Source organism: Cucumis melo, chromosome 2 (assembly GCF_025177605.1).
Source record: "Cucumis melo cultivar AY chromosome 2, USDA_Cmelo_AY_1.0, whole genome shotgun sequence".
In the NCBI taxonomy this organism is placed as follows: Eukaryota; Viridiplantae; Streptophyta; class Magnoliopsida; order Cucurbitales; family Cucurbitaceae; genus Cucumis; species Cucumis melo.
In genome coordinates this window covers 24,975,489-24,990,214 of record NC_066858.1, presented here as the reverse complement: position 1 = coordinate 24,990,214, position 14,726 = coordinate 24,975,489, and the positions used below count along the sequence as shown (strand labels likewise).

Sequence of the window (14,726 nt, the reverse complement as noted above, 5' to 3'; positions counted from 1 at the left end):
TCTTTACAATAATTGTAGGGATGAAGAATCGAACCTTTAAGACGGAAAGTAGTACAGTCAAATTCATTTTTTATTGGATTTTGATTTGGTTTTTGGTGTTGATGAAGTATAAGGTAAGATCTCAAATATCTTAACAGCTTTTTGTTACATCGCTTAAAACCACATGTTATGTTGTTCTTAGATATGTCATATTTTATTTGTTTTATTTTTTTAATGTTGTCAACAACAATTGCTAGATTGAATCGTAATTCGAAGTTTTATAGTTTACAAGATGTATGATTGAAACTCTTATAAAGTCGAAAGACCAAAGTAGTTTTAATTCGGTTGCTTCTAGTTTTTCAAAATATGTTGGTTTTAACGATATTCCATTTTGGAAGATGCCTGGTCTAATTGGACTTCCGACTTTTCAAGTTGGATTTTGGACATCTTTGTTGGTGATTTATTGGTTTCTTTTCCTCTTTGAGGTGAGCTTTTACGAATTTCACCCTCTTACAAAAATTGTTATAGTTTTGAAAACATAGTTAGTGTTGTGTTCGATAATCATTTAGTTTTTCTTTTCTTATTTCCAAAATTAAGCTTATAAACACTTGTTTCGCTTCTACATCTCTTAGTTTGTTGTCAACTTTTTATCAATATTTTCAAATACCATGTAAGATTTTGAAAAGTAAAAAATATTTATATACTTAGAAGTGAAAACTTATTTAGGGTTTAGGGTTTATAAATATATATATATATATTCGAAAGACCAAAGATTTTATTTATTATTCTAAAAAACATCTCTAAGAAGTGAAAATTCAAGTCTTATTATATACTTAAAAGAAAAACAAAAATTATTGTTATAAATAAAATAAAATAAAAAAAAAGCTTCATTTTGAAACGAAACTCGTTACCAAGCATGCTTAAATATTTTTAGAGTGTTGTAAACACCAAATCAATCGTCCATCACTCAATCGATTTTTTTAAAAGCATCGGTTTAGGATCTTTTCCAAACCAATGTCAATCGAGTCTCTCATCTTCTCCGACTAACTGCCTTCAAATAAGTTGGCGTTTGTCAATCAACTCGATCTTTTAATATATCATACTTATCCATGGGGTTGAAGAGTAGATACTAAAGAAAAAGGATGGAATTTGAAGGTAAAGTTAGATTCCTTGAAAGCCCTAAAAATATTTGGGAGTATATCCCTTATCACACTAAAGTAAGGGGAAAGGCAAAGGAATGAACTTTTGGATTAGAAAAAAGGGCAAAAGTGGAAAAGAATGAGCCTTAAAAAAGAGGCACAGAATTTGCAAAAGTAGGATGGTCCCTTTTCTTTTCCTTTAGGTGGGATTTTTGGCTTTGGGCTTTGTGCCCTTTCTCCTTCTATGAATTTGAAAGCTACTTCCACTTCCACCCTTTTTCATTTATTTATTCTCTAAAGGTCCCATTCTTAATTCTAATTTGATTTCACGATGAAAAGATAAAGATTAGGGTTTACTTCGGTTGATCGAAAACAGTTTTTCAATCGAACTGACTATCATCAGTGAATTTCAAGCCTTTGGAATTTGTTGCAATATTTGTCGGTTTGATTTTTTTTCTTTCAAACAGAAACCTACCCTAATCCCTCTCTGGATCGAGATTCATTCAATTCTAACTCAAATGGATTAGGTTGAATTAATTATGGGACAAATAAGTGTTACGTTCTATTAACTCTAGAAGGATTGGAATTCTATATCTAAGTCGATTTCTATAATTAATGCTGACTTAAGTTGGTTAAAGTATACAATTTTATTTCCATCTTCAAATTCTAGAATTGTGTTTTTTTTTTCTTTTTTTATTATCCAGTGCTTTGCATGATTTCTTGAAAGGGATGTAGAAAGATAAAATACACATAATTTATCGAGTCATCACAAAAGATAGCTATAATAACGTCGTATGAAAATAAGACAAGGAAAAGAACCGGCCAAATGGCAACACTTATGCATATATCTTCTTTTCGTTTTTAATTAACTAAACAATACTATTATTTTACCACATATTTTTCTAATTAGATAATAATTTTGATCATTCTCAATGCTCTTTTAAGATAGACATAAAGACAAGATAATTACATCATTATGATGACACTAATTACAAAACTAATGAAAGTTTTGCAAATCTTGATCCTAATCTCAAAACCCATAATTTAAGATGTGATTTTGATTTGAAAGTCCACAAAGTAAAATCAATTTTGAAATAATTACAAATATTAAATTGAAATTGGGAGTGGCCCACAAAAAGAAAAGGGCAAATAATAATAATAAAGAAAAGGACAAAGTTAAGTAGGTAAAGTATTTATTAAGAAAGAGGTGATGTGTATATTCTCAAAGGGAAGCTTTTACACATATTGACAAAAGTGGTTTGTAGAGCCAATCAATTTGTCTTAAGTAATATTTAATTTTCAAGCTCCCATAATTCAAACAATGATCATGTGGAAGTTGAAAACTTATTTGCTACTTCATTCTCTTAGGTTATTTCAACAAATTAATTACACCCCCATGAATGAATTTATTAAATTCTAAATTCATTTTCAAGTAAAAAAAATATGAAATTTAGGTCATTAGAGTCTCGAGAAGAGATATTTCCTCCTGCTATTTTGTCTTCGTTACTAGAAGGGTCGATCTATGTTGTGTTAGTCGTTGGATGATTTACGTGTTATTTTACCTTAGTTTAAATAACAATGATACATATACCCGTATTATTCGTTGTCCTTATTTGAAAATCAATTATTTCACCTCTACTTTTCTTTTATCTAAATATTAGACCATAGGTACATAATTCAAACTTATTCTCTTTATAATATTTGACCATTTTCATTGACTAAAGTGATCATTACATCGACTCGCTCTTTGAATATGTTTAGTACAACTTGTATAGTACATATACAAAACATGTGATATGTTGTTTGAATGTTCGTCTGGAAAAGATAGATGACAGTGGACAATATGACGAAGATAACTCAATTGACTTGCACGTACTATTAGCGGTGAAATTAACCGAAATGGGATTGTCGTGATTCATATACAATATGACTCTTTTTGAAGTTTCTTTATTCATTATTTTAAGATAATTCATTATTTAAATGGAACTCTTAAAAGATGAATCGAGCTACACGTGACACCAAATATGAGTGAAATGTTATTGGAGGGGAAATTGTTAGTGTAAAACAATCATTTAAATTTTATTAGAAAAATTTCTTATCTTTTATATAAAATTTGGAAGTGATTATGATTTCATTTTGACCACAAGCTCATGAGCCAAGTGGCTCAAATAATTTGATTCTCTTTTTCACTTGTCTCTTCTTCTTCTTCTTTTTTTTTTTTTTTGTTGTAATAATGACATCATCTCTAATTTTAATCATCAAAATTGAAATCTTTCTCCTTTGAAAGATGTTTATTAATTTAATTTGTCTTCTAATTTTCGATTTTAACCATAAACGTGTTCATCGACTATTAGTAGATAGAAACTATGTACATGTTATGAGTGAATGTTTAAATCTAAACATATAAGTATTATATTCAAAAGTATATATATATATATGCATATATATATATACTTATTATACACCACATTGGTACGTAATACTTTAGTTTGTATGTATCTCTTTAAAAGCTGTCAACAACATAGAATTTAAAGTCCAAAACCAAGACTTAGTTCGTTAAAATTCCGAACAATAACATTCTTATCTTTTGTTTTTTTATACAATTTAGTTTTCTTTGTTTGTTATTACTGTTGTTCATAGTTTTTGGAATAATTAAATATCATTGATATAGAAAGAACATAAACAATCAAAATTTAAAAGTTCATCCTCTCGTTATTATAATTTATGAAACCGAAACAATACATCTGAAAAATATACGTGTCGAAATCAAATTATTGAATTCCTTAAAATAATAACGATAACAACAATAAGTTAAAAGGAAAAAAAGAAGAAGGAACAAAAATTTATGGGAATATCAAAAATGGCAAAAGGATAAATTTAAAAAAAAAAAAAAAAAAAAAAAAGAGGAAGTTTCCATTGAAACCCTAAAGAACATTTGTTAGAATCACTTTTCTTAGTCCTGCTTTTGTCTTTATTTTATTTCTTTTCCTCCCTGCCAAATCCAAAAGTGACACGTGTCACTTAGCCAGTTAATTCTCTTTTTAATTATTGTAATTAAACATACTTTTATTTATTTATTTATATGTAACATACAATTAAAGTGGTGTTAATTACTTCATAAATGTGGTGAACTTTATGACCTAACAAACTTACTTCTTTTTGTTCTATTAAACTTAAATACTAAAACATTAAAATCCACCTCGAGCTATGATGGAGGGAACTAAATTTGGCTTCTCGTGTTTTAAGTGGGAATCCGACTATTTGTTCTCATTAGGAGGTTTGTTCTCTGTTACATAACATGTAAATGATTGAATTGATTTGAGTATCATTAATTATGCTCTTTTATATCGTTTCTCTTCGCTTCATTAGTTGGGATTGGCCGTCCTCATTTGTTTATTGGTTGACAGTTGTATGATATTTTTCATTTCTATTTTTTTTTTCTTATACTTACATAAACTTCTTCAAATATTGGTATTTTAAATTTATTCGTTTCCGAGAATATAAAAGTTTCATCGATAAAATTAAAAATCTCATACGATTTTTACCTAAATAAAGCATAATAATTAGAAAAATTAAACAACATAATTAGTAAGTTCTTGATTTAAATTGATACAAATGAAAAATCTTAAAATGTAAATTAAAATTCTATAATGAAACGCATTTTAACACAAAATCTATTAAAAGTTCGATTCATCAAAATCAATTTGAAATTTTTTCATTTATTTTCATTACGAAAAGTTTTAAAATGTAAATTAAAATTCTCTAATGAAACGTAGTTTAACACAAAACAAAATCTATTAAAAGTTCGCTTCATAAAATTCATTTAAGATGTTTTTCATTTATTTCCATTTTTTCAAAAAGAAAAGGAAAATACAAAACAACAAATTAACACAAAACATTACCATTTTCTAACACACACATATACATACATACATATATATATACATACATACATACATACATATATATATACATACATACATACATACATACATACATATATATATATATATATATATATATATAAAATTTGGAGAACAAAAATAATTCAATTTTTTAAGGGTACAAAAATCCCAATGGGATTAAAAAAAATGAAGGCAAATTATTATATTCAGATCTTTCCTTTGATTTGATTTTAAAATTATGGTTTCCAAGCAAATAAAAATCAAGAGAGAATTTGATGTGTATATATAAATTATCAATTTGTGGTTTATAATGTTGACCACTTTGAAAATAACAATTCATATACTAGAAGGCAAAATTTTGGTCCAACTGTGTTGTCTTTTTTATATCATATAAAGAATTCTTTAATAGACATTCAATTATATGAAAATCATATTCTAAATTCTAATAATACTATTTGTAATCTTATAAATAAAAAACTATGCATACCTTCACTTAATCATGATATTATATCGTCGATCAGAAGATTAGAGATTGTAATCGATAACCTTATGTTTCTTATTGATGGTAATCAAATATATAGTCACATATGTTTTATTGACCATATGATTTGTAGTTCGAGACTTCAACTTTTTCCTTGTTCGACATGCATTCTCTGTACTGCCTTCTAACTCCTTCAAACTTTCGTCCACTAACAAATTTATTATAGGTTCAAGGAACTCGAGTCTTCCTCAACCGTATTAAGTTCAATATCACTAGTTGACTCGGTGATAAATTAGTCTTCTAATCCCCAAGGTTGTTTGGGACTATAATTATCTAAGACTATAATAATCACTTATTGCTATAGTAAACACTGTTTAAAAGTCTCCGATTAGATACGATAAAATATTATTTCAAAATTCTCAATTTGCTATGGTATTTATTATTTGACATTTATCATTTTTTAATTATTTGCTACCGTATTTACTATTTTCCTATCAAACTAAAAAAGTTTACACGCAAAACATAAACAATTCTAATCAAATTATAATAACTCATTCGTTACTCCAAATACCTCTTATAGATTCGAATCGAAACTTCGTTTTTAAAACTTTCGTAAACAAAATTTCTACATCCACTAATGCAGCAAAGCGATAAAAGAAAGAAAACCCACCTTATTGGAAAAGTGTGAATTAAATATTTAGGAATAAACTAAAGTATACACTAAGCATAAAATATTATGTAAGATTTGGTGATGTATTTATCTCGTGGAGACATACCATTGGGAAACCAAACACACTTTTCTTAATTATCTAATTATCTAATATTATTACATTAATTAAACAAATAAAAAAAGTAATGTAATTAATTAGGTGAAAGGAGTTTAGATTGGGTGCGGCCAAAACCACGTTAAACAAACGTTTAAAATAGAAATGAACATTAAATAAAAGCGAGGGGACAAAAAGCCAAAATCTTAGGCACTGCCAGTTGTAAATTCAAAATGTAATGTAAAATCAATTTCTTCTAACATAACATTACATTTCATCAATTTACAATAAGATATATTATTCTTTTAAATTTAAATCTTTTTTATTTTAGTATAAAGTATAAATAAACCATTTTTTTTTTTTTTTTTTTTATGTCTCTAGAAGCCAATTGGTTATAGAAGTACTTTGGATTTAATTAGTATTCGACTTTATGCTTCTAGAGGGATCTTTTTTTTTTTTTCTTTTCAATTGTATTAGCCAATGTGTACATCCCATGACTTAACTAATTTGAATATTATATTTATACTTCATGAAAAGTCGAAATAAAGAGTTTTGTTTTCTTGTGGTTTATATTTTTGGTGTTCAGGTTAGTTTACGTGTTATTTAACTAATTTTACAGGAGAATCAATCTAAATTTATAATGTTCGAATGTTATGAAAATTCGTATACCTGTGAATTGAATCTATGATTTTTTAGTTAGTTATTAATACCATATCTCATTTCTTTATTAATAGGTTAATGCACGATAGTTGAGGTTGAAATAAAGAAATTATGTTCGATTTTTATTTAGTTATGCGATTTTAAAGAGACGTAAATTCCCTTAAAAGATTATTTAATTAGATTTATAATAAAAAAAAATGTGATTTATTTAGATTTGATCGAGTAACCGCTTTAGTTTTTGTTTGTTCTTTTTAAAAGTAAAGCCTACTTTCTCTTTATTTCTTACAATAATTTGTACATTTTGAGAACTATTTTTTTAGTTTAGTTTTTCAAGCCATTGATATTATATATATAGATAACAAATAAAGAAAGTTGGGGGTACTACAAGTAGTGTATATAGACATAATTTAAAAAAACAATAGGGTTACCATATGAGACCTAATGTTTTATTGGACAAGTATTTTGTTTCACGTTCTTTTGTCTTTGGTATAAAAATTAAACACATAAATACTCATTTCACCTCTACATTTTTTTGCTTTACTTTGTTATCTACCTTCTACTGACGTTTTAGAAAAAGTCAAACCATGTAGAAAAACCTAATTACCACCAAACATATTCATATTAATAAAAACCGTGCCATTTATTCACATGAAATCGATCAAAATGAGCATAATTTAATTAACATATAAATGTGTTAGTTTTTCTATTACACATCCTTACTTTTTTTTCCTTAACGTAAGTGATTATATACATTCCATTTCATCGACCACTGAAATATAAAAGGGTTCACTTCCATTGTATTCTCCATCAATTGAAATGCTGAGAATTTATATTAAGCACTCCTTATAAAATCTTTAAAACACCATTTTTATTGTCAATTAACTTTGAGACGGAACCACACGTTCGTTTAAGTAATTAATATAATTGAAATGGAAAGATAAAAAGGAAAAAAAAAAAGAGTATATTCAACTTAATTAATTAATTGATTATAAAATTGTGTGAAAGAAATAGGGATGTGGGAATTTTGTCGGCGGTTCTTTCTTTTCAACGTTGGCTTTTGTTGATTCGGGCGCCCGATATTCCCTTGTCACAGCTCGCACGTGATTCCCACTCTTCAATTACCCATACTACCCCTCCAATTATTTTCCCCTAACCCTACTTCCCCAAGCCCATTTTCGTCTTTTCTCGTTCCAACCTCCAGTCCCTTCTTTTTCTCCTTCTCCACGAAACCCTAATCCTGCAAACGCTGCCGTTTCGACAACTTTATTAACCGACGTCGTTTTGGAGTTTCGTATTGATTAATTAAATTTGGTTTGTTTTTTAAAATGGAAACTCGGAAGGAAGTCAGTTGGAGTAATGACTGTTTTTAGGATAAAAAAATTTACTAAATTTCATGTTTAAGAATGGAATGAAGAAGAAGAAATGGGTTTTGTGTAAAAATGAAAGAGGAATGAATTTTAAAATATTAAAAGTTTATTGATAAAGATTGATAAAGAGGGAACCTGGAAAAAGCCACTTTGCAGCTACTCCAACCAGTGTGTATATGCAGTTTTTTCTTTTTTCTTTTTTCTTTTTTGTATCGTATCATTCTATCTTTCATACCTCCTTCTTCACTCCATACCTATCTCTTAAGTTTTGGCTGGGTGCTGTTTCAGAATACTCTCTGCTTTGGGTTTTTTTCCCCCTTTCTTTGTCACTTTTTTCAGTGAAACACTTTAAGCTGTGCTGTTAATGGTGTATTGACTTTAAAGCTTTTTTTCCACTTGATTTTGCTTCTGAAAGGTTTGTTAAAAGGTACTTTTACTCATCTTGTTTTTGGGAAATTACTAGAACTGATGTGGGTTTTTTTTTCCTCGTTTTATTTTATCCTTCTCATGTCTACTTTCTGTTGTTTTTGTGCTATTTATTTTATTGTGTGGAGTCCCATCTATAGTTTTTCCACCTAGTATTCTTGTGTGGTGGTGCATGTGAGTGTTTTACTCTTCTGGGTCCTCATGTTTTTGACTGTTTTCTTTCTTCTGCTCATACTTTAGTGTCTATCGTTTAAGATTACTACATTTTCATCATTTGGGGTTTTTGTTTTGGATGATTTAGGAGATGGGTTGTGCTTAGATTTGAGTTTTGTTGTACAGGTTGTGGAATTTTTTTGTTTCTTGGGCAGAGGAAAAAGGGTTGTTTCAAAGCAGAGAAAGCTGTGGAGTGAGTCATGGCGGGAGGTGCAGCACCGAAAGTAGAGGAGCCTCAAGCTCATCCACCGAAAGATCAGCTACCCAACGTTTATTACTGCATTACTAGTCCACCTCCATGGCGTGAGTGTTGCTTTTTGCTTATTTTTTTCCTTCCCCCTTCGAAATTGAGTTCCATTTTCAGAACATTAGTTCGATTCTTCCGAATCTTGTAAGTTTTGCGCTGGTTAGCTGTTTTAGTTCTTATAATATCTTGATTCATCACCACTGTGTACTGATTGCTGCCAGAAACTTCTATTTTATTTTGATTCTCCCGGTTTTCCTCTTTATTTTGTTAGAATCTGCTGTTTGGAAAGTAAATTTGATTTACTTTGTGGACGAATCTGACCGATCTTCTGATCGCATTATCTTCTAATTTTGTCATGGGAATAAAGCAGCTAACCATTCCTTTGTTCGCCTCTTTTACGTAAATAGTGATGTTGGGCTTGATGGTTTCCTTCTTTTTTCCCTTTTCCTTTTACTTCACACAGAATTGGAATCTGGTTTAGGCACATCAATCTAGTAGTTTATTGCACTTTACAGATTGATTAGTTTCAATCTTCTTTTCTTTCACTTTTCCGTGGATTCTTGTTGTATTATTTTATTTTTATTTAGCATCCATTTGAATATTAATCTTTTCATTGATACAATGCAGCTGAAGCTATACTTCTTGGTTTCCAACATTATCTGGTGATGTTAGGCACGACGGTTCTGATTCCTTCTTCTCTTGTTCCTCAGATGGGTGGTGGATTTGTAAGGCCCAACTGAAATTTTTGTATTATTTAATTATTGCTCTACATCGTTTTTTGCTTTTCTTTTGAATGATGCTTTTTAACAACCATGTGACAGTAGCTCATTATTCTTATAGGAGGAGAAGGCAAAGGTTATCCAAACCTTGCTCTTTGTTGCTGGTTTGAACACCTTGCTACAATCACTCTTTGGGACTCGGTTACCAGCTGTAATTGGAGGGTCGTATACCTTTGTACCCACCACTATTTCAATCATCCTTGCTGGTCGATTTTCTGATACTGCTGATCCTATTGATGTAATGTGAACTAAATCCTTCTGGGCAGTCTAACACAATTGTTTATAGCTCAATCTGATGAATTGATATTAATACCTGATGCTGGACATCAAATACTGTGGCATTCATGCTACAAGAAATGCTCATTTGTTCCGTCAATGACTAATTTTTACTGACGAGAGTTTTCTTCAATAGCATTAGCCGTGCTTTTCATTTGAGGATGTTGACATTGCTTTGCTGGCTCATTCAGAAATTCAAGAAGATAATGCGGGCTATCCAGGGTGCTCTCATTGTTGCTTCAACCCTTCAGATTGTCTTGGGCTTTAGTGGTCTGTGGCGTAATGTTGCAAGGTTGGTCCAGTCTAGATTACGAAGGACAGTGTTTATAATATAATAACAACTTGAAGATGGGGAATTTTTTTTTGGGTAATTGCAACTATATAGCTGCCTGACAGGTGCTTTCTTGGGATATGGACAATATTCCATGGACTTGGAATAATATTTTTTGGTTAATTAGTTTGAAGCAAGGGAGACATGGATGACATACTCAATTCATTAAGTTTGCACGTTTGAGGCTCAAGAACTTAGTTCGAAGAATATTTTTTTTGAAGTTCATAGGCTATGGTTTGACTGATGTTACATGTTCCTTGGAGTTTATCTTAATGATACATTATGAATTTCCCTTCTAATTTTTTAGTGACCTATCCACTTTACAAGTCAAATTTCACTTTGGTTGTCTTTTCCTTTTTCAGGTTCCTGAGTCCACTTTCAGCCGTCCCTTTGGTTTCTCTAGTTGGCTTTGGGCTTTTTGAGTTGGGTTTCCCTGGGGTAAGTCTCTCACACTTCTTCTCCGTGTATCTGTGTGAAATTTTTAAAAAATTGTAATTGTTATTACGTTTAATTGCAAGGGTTAGAGATCCCTACTGTGTTTGGATACTTCTTCACTATTAAGGGGCTGACATTTATCTTGGATGTTAGGTTGCCAAATGTGTGGAAATTGGACTGCCGGAGCTTATCCTTTTAGTCTTTGTTTCACAGGTATTTCTTTCAAGCAAGTGTATTCTGTGTTTTCTTTATAATCCAATTCTTTCACAAGGAAGATCGTTATTTTTCTTCCCTCTCTAGTAGCAATATGCAGTACCTGTGAAGCTATGTTCTTTTGCTCTAATCTTGTATACTTCTTGTGCAGTACTTGCCTCACATCATCAAATCTGGAAAGCACATATTTGATCGTTTTGCAGTCATTTTCTGTGTGGTGATAGTGTGGATTTATGCTCACCTACTGACAGTAGGAGGGGCTTACAAAGGTTCACCACCTAAAACACAATTAAGTTGCCGTACTGATCGCTCTGGGCTTATAGACAATGCTCCATGGTGAGTTATGACCTCCTAAGATCAATATGTTGAACATAAAGTTACAATCCTAGCTTTGGATGTTGTTAGAATTTTTTGATATCGTATTTCTAATTGCTTGGAATATCTTGCCTTGCCACTCCATTATTGCATTGGGTTTTGCTCCCTGGTTCAACAATATTCTTAACATGGAATTTACATTTACAGGATAAGACTTCCATATCCATTTCAATGGGGAGCACCTTCTTTTGATGCCGGTGAAGCTTTTGCCATGATGATGGCATCATTTGTTGCTTTAGTAGAGGTTTGTTTTCTTCTTCTTGATTCAATGGTTGTCTGTAACTGACATGAATTCATCCAATTCCTGATTTCTTCACCTTCTTCCTTTGCAATTGCCTGGTTTTCTGGCCTTCTCAAATAAACTATGCCTTCGAAAAGTAGCTTGATATAATTGACAAAACATTTGTATGGTTCAACTCAGTTCAATTCATTCCTTAACATGATCTCCTTTTCCTCCCTTGCTCCATGTCAAATACAGTCCTCCGGTGCGTTTATTGCTACGTCCAGATATGCAAGCGCAACTCAGCTGCCACCCTCTATTCTAAGTCGTGGTGTTGGCTGGCAGGTAATGTAAAATTAGCTTATGTGTAATATTGAAAATGTGAAGATTTAATCTGTTAAGTTATTTTATTGCGGTTTGATATGACCTAAGGATTGGGCCACCTGAAAGAAAAAGGTTTAGGAGGATGATAAGAAATTTGCAAGCAAAAATGTTTGAATTGGCTACTAGTTTACATAGCTAGCAGAAACAAACACTGATGTACCATTATCATGAAGCACACTTGATACAGCACCTTGTTTTTTCTTAATAACCAAGTATTGAGCCCTACTCTGCTTTGCCCACCCGAAACTAGCTCTAGGAGACAGTAGTAAGATTTCCCTTTGGAAGCTTGAAAGCTGGACATTGGGGGCCATGGGGGATATTTAAGGTGAAAGAATTCTGTGAGTTCAAAGTTAGATCATGTGAAGCCAAAATTTCTGTACAAAGGTGTTTAAACAACAGGATAATCGAAGGCTCTTAAAATGGTCTTTTTACGCTTTTCTAGGTGGATGGGATACTATCGAGCATTGTTGTGAGCAATTTTTCGTGCCCGGTTCTTGTTATGACATATATATGTAGCTGGTTTGTTTTGTAATAAATAGCTTTATGCTTTCTATATGACTAGTAAGTGTTGTTTCTCACCCCTTCAACTTATCAAACCAATTGTTTTTGACCCCAGGGAGTTGGAATTCTGCTTTCTGGGCTGTTTGGAACTGTGAATGGATCCTCGGTGTCTGTGTAAGAGTTTTTGCTGCCTTGAGCAATATACTTTGGTCAAGTACAAAAGTTGTTGTTTCGCCCTTAAGATTTTCTACTGCCTTTTGTATTTTAGTGAAAATGCTGGTCTCCTAGCGTTGACCCGAGTTGGCAGTAGAAGGGTTGTGCAGATTTCAGCTGGATTCATGATATTCTTCTCAATTCTTGGTAAGTTTCTGATAGATTTTAGTGCACTCTTCAGTCTGATCTCAAGTTAGAAGTTGGTGACAACCACCGTCGATATATTCTTATTGTCTGTGAACTTGTAGGGAAATTTGGAGCAGTCTTCGCATCCATTCCAGCCCCCATTGTTGCCGCTCTGTACTGTCTTTTCTTTGCTTATGTGGGTAAGAATCCGTCTTTGATAAACCGGTTGATAGTCAGAAATGCAATATTTAAGTCATTTTGGTTGGTAAACGATGCGTTTTGTTTACAGGCATGGGAGGTTTAAGCTACCTCCAATTCTGTAACCTCAACAGCTTCAGAACAAAGTTCGTATTAGGCTTCTCCATCTTCCTGGGACTCTCTATACCACAATACTTCAACGAGTACACAGCCATTAATGGCTTTGGTCCAGTCCACACAAGAGCAAGATGGGTAAGAAGGGGATCCCTTGATTTCTTATAATGACCTCTACTCCACTCCTTGTTAAATTCTGATGACATTCTTCCCTCTTCTGTTGCTACTCTGTAGTTCAACGACATGGTCAACGTTCCATTCTCTTCCGAGCCATTCGTTGCTGGAATCGTTGCATATTTTCTCGATAACACGATGCATAAAAAGGATGGTGCCATCAGGAAAGACCGAGGCAAACACTGGTGGGACAAGTTCCGATCGTTTAAGGGCGATACGAGGAGTGAAGAGTTCTACTCTCTGCCTTTCAACTTGAACAAATATTTCCCATCTGTGTGATTTGTGAGATCTTCTGTTAAATGCTGCTGCTGCTGCTGCTGCTTCTTCATTCAAATGGGTCTGTGGAAATTAAAACGAGAAGATAGAGTCATTATCTTTTTTAATTTATTGCCAGTAACATCTGTATCTTCTTCTTTCCTCTATAGGATCACCTTAATTAATAACTTCATTTAATTGCTTCTCTTTTGTATATCCAACGAAGAGGTGGATTTCGATGTGTCTATGAAAAACAAACGTCCCTTCTATTTTTTCCCCCTTCATAATCTTCACTCTTCTTCCCCTAACTATTCATATTCTCTCATATATGCTTCACCTCAATACCTACAACAAAAAAAACATTAGCTGACATTGGTGTAAGGCTGTTTGTTCCTGAGAACGCGAAGCAACGATCACAAAAAGAGGCTAATTGGTTGATATATAAGCGAACAAACCATCAAACTGGCTAAAGGGGTTGATGTAAATTGTGATAACATCATGTAAAAAAGGTCAAATCATCTATAAATGGGAAGGATGAAGGGAGTTTGTGATGTGTTGATAAGAAGAATAGTAAAATGCAATAACTCGTTGAGGAGACTAAGGCATGTGTGTCATTCTCTAATGGCCAACAGAAAGAAAAAAAAGAAGAGGGAAGTGTTTTAGGCTCTAGTGGTTAATATTGAAGGTGACCAGACAAAGGAACCATCTAAAAATTTAAGGCATTTCATTTAAAATTTTAGGTGAGAGGGCAATTCAAGTTTGAAAAGAAATACCATTTTGACAAGTCAACCACTCTAATATTCAAGGCCACATTGACCTACCCTACACAAGGGACAATTATATGAAAGTGAAGTGTCACAAGAGAATATTCATACATTTTTCATCACTTTGGAGCCTTCATTTGTTTTTCTCAATGAACTTTAAATCCACATAATCAAAATTGTAATTGAG

General features: G+C 31.9%; 1 protein-coding gene across 5 annotated transcripts; it reads left to right on the top strand.

Moving 5' to 3' along the window:
- Nucleotides 1-8,276: 8,276 nt before the first annotated feature.
- On the top strand, nucleotides 8,277-14,062 carry LOC103493928 (nucleobase-ascorbate transporter 6). 5 transcript variants are annotated; one of them, XM_051081107.1, is made up of 15 exons: nucleotides 8,277-8,467; nucleotides 9,061-9,237; nucleotides 9,809-9,906; nucleotides 10,022-10,198; nucleotides 10,428-10,528; nucleotides 10,930-11,005; nucleotides 11,156-11,215; nucleotides 11,367-11,551; nucleotides 11,738-11,834; nucleotides 12,069-12,155; nucleotides 12,811-12,869; nucleotides 12,964-13,055; nucleotides 13,157-13,234; nucleotides 13,324-13,484; nucleotides 13,581-14,062. In XM_051081107.1, exons 2-15 carry the CDS (start codon nucleotides 9,135-9,137, stop codon nucleotides 13,797-13,799), a joined length of 1,593 nt encoding a protein of 530 aa, XP_050937064.1. In that variant the 5' UTR covers nucleotides 8,277-8,467; nucleotides 9,061-9,134; the 3' UTR covers nucleotides 13,800-14,062. The 5 variants fall into 5 exon arrangements, with proteins under 5 accessions (XP_050937064.1, XP_008453117.1, XP_008453115.1 ...); XM_008454895.3 differs by having other exon boundaries at nucleotides 8,281-8,463; XM_008454893.3 differs by having other exon boundaries at nucleotides 8,437-8,722.
- Nucleotides 14,063-14,726: the final 664 nt, after the last annotated feature.

Excerpts from the sequence above, each read along its gene's own strand:
- LOC103493928 (XM_051081107.1), top strand. The coding sequence starts at position 9,135 with ATGGCGGGAGGTGCAGCACCGAAAGTAGAGGAGCCTCAAGCTCATCCA. Across the intron at positions 13,056-13,156 it reads GATATTCTTCTCAATTCTTG|GGAAATTTGGAGCAGTCTTC; the intron begins GTAAGTTTCTGA and ends GTGAACTTGTAG. Across the intron at positions 13,485-13,580 it reads TCCACACAAGAGCAAGATGG|TTCAACGACATGGTCAACGT; the intron begins GTAAGAAGGGGA and ends GCTACTCTGTAG.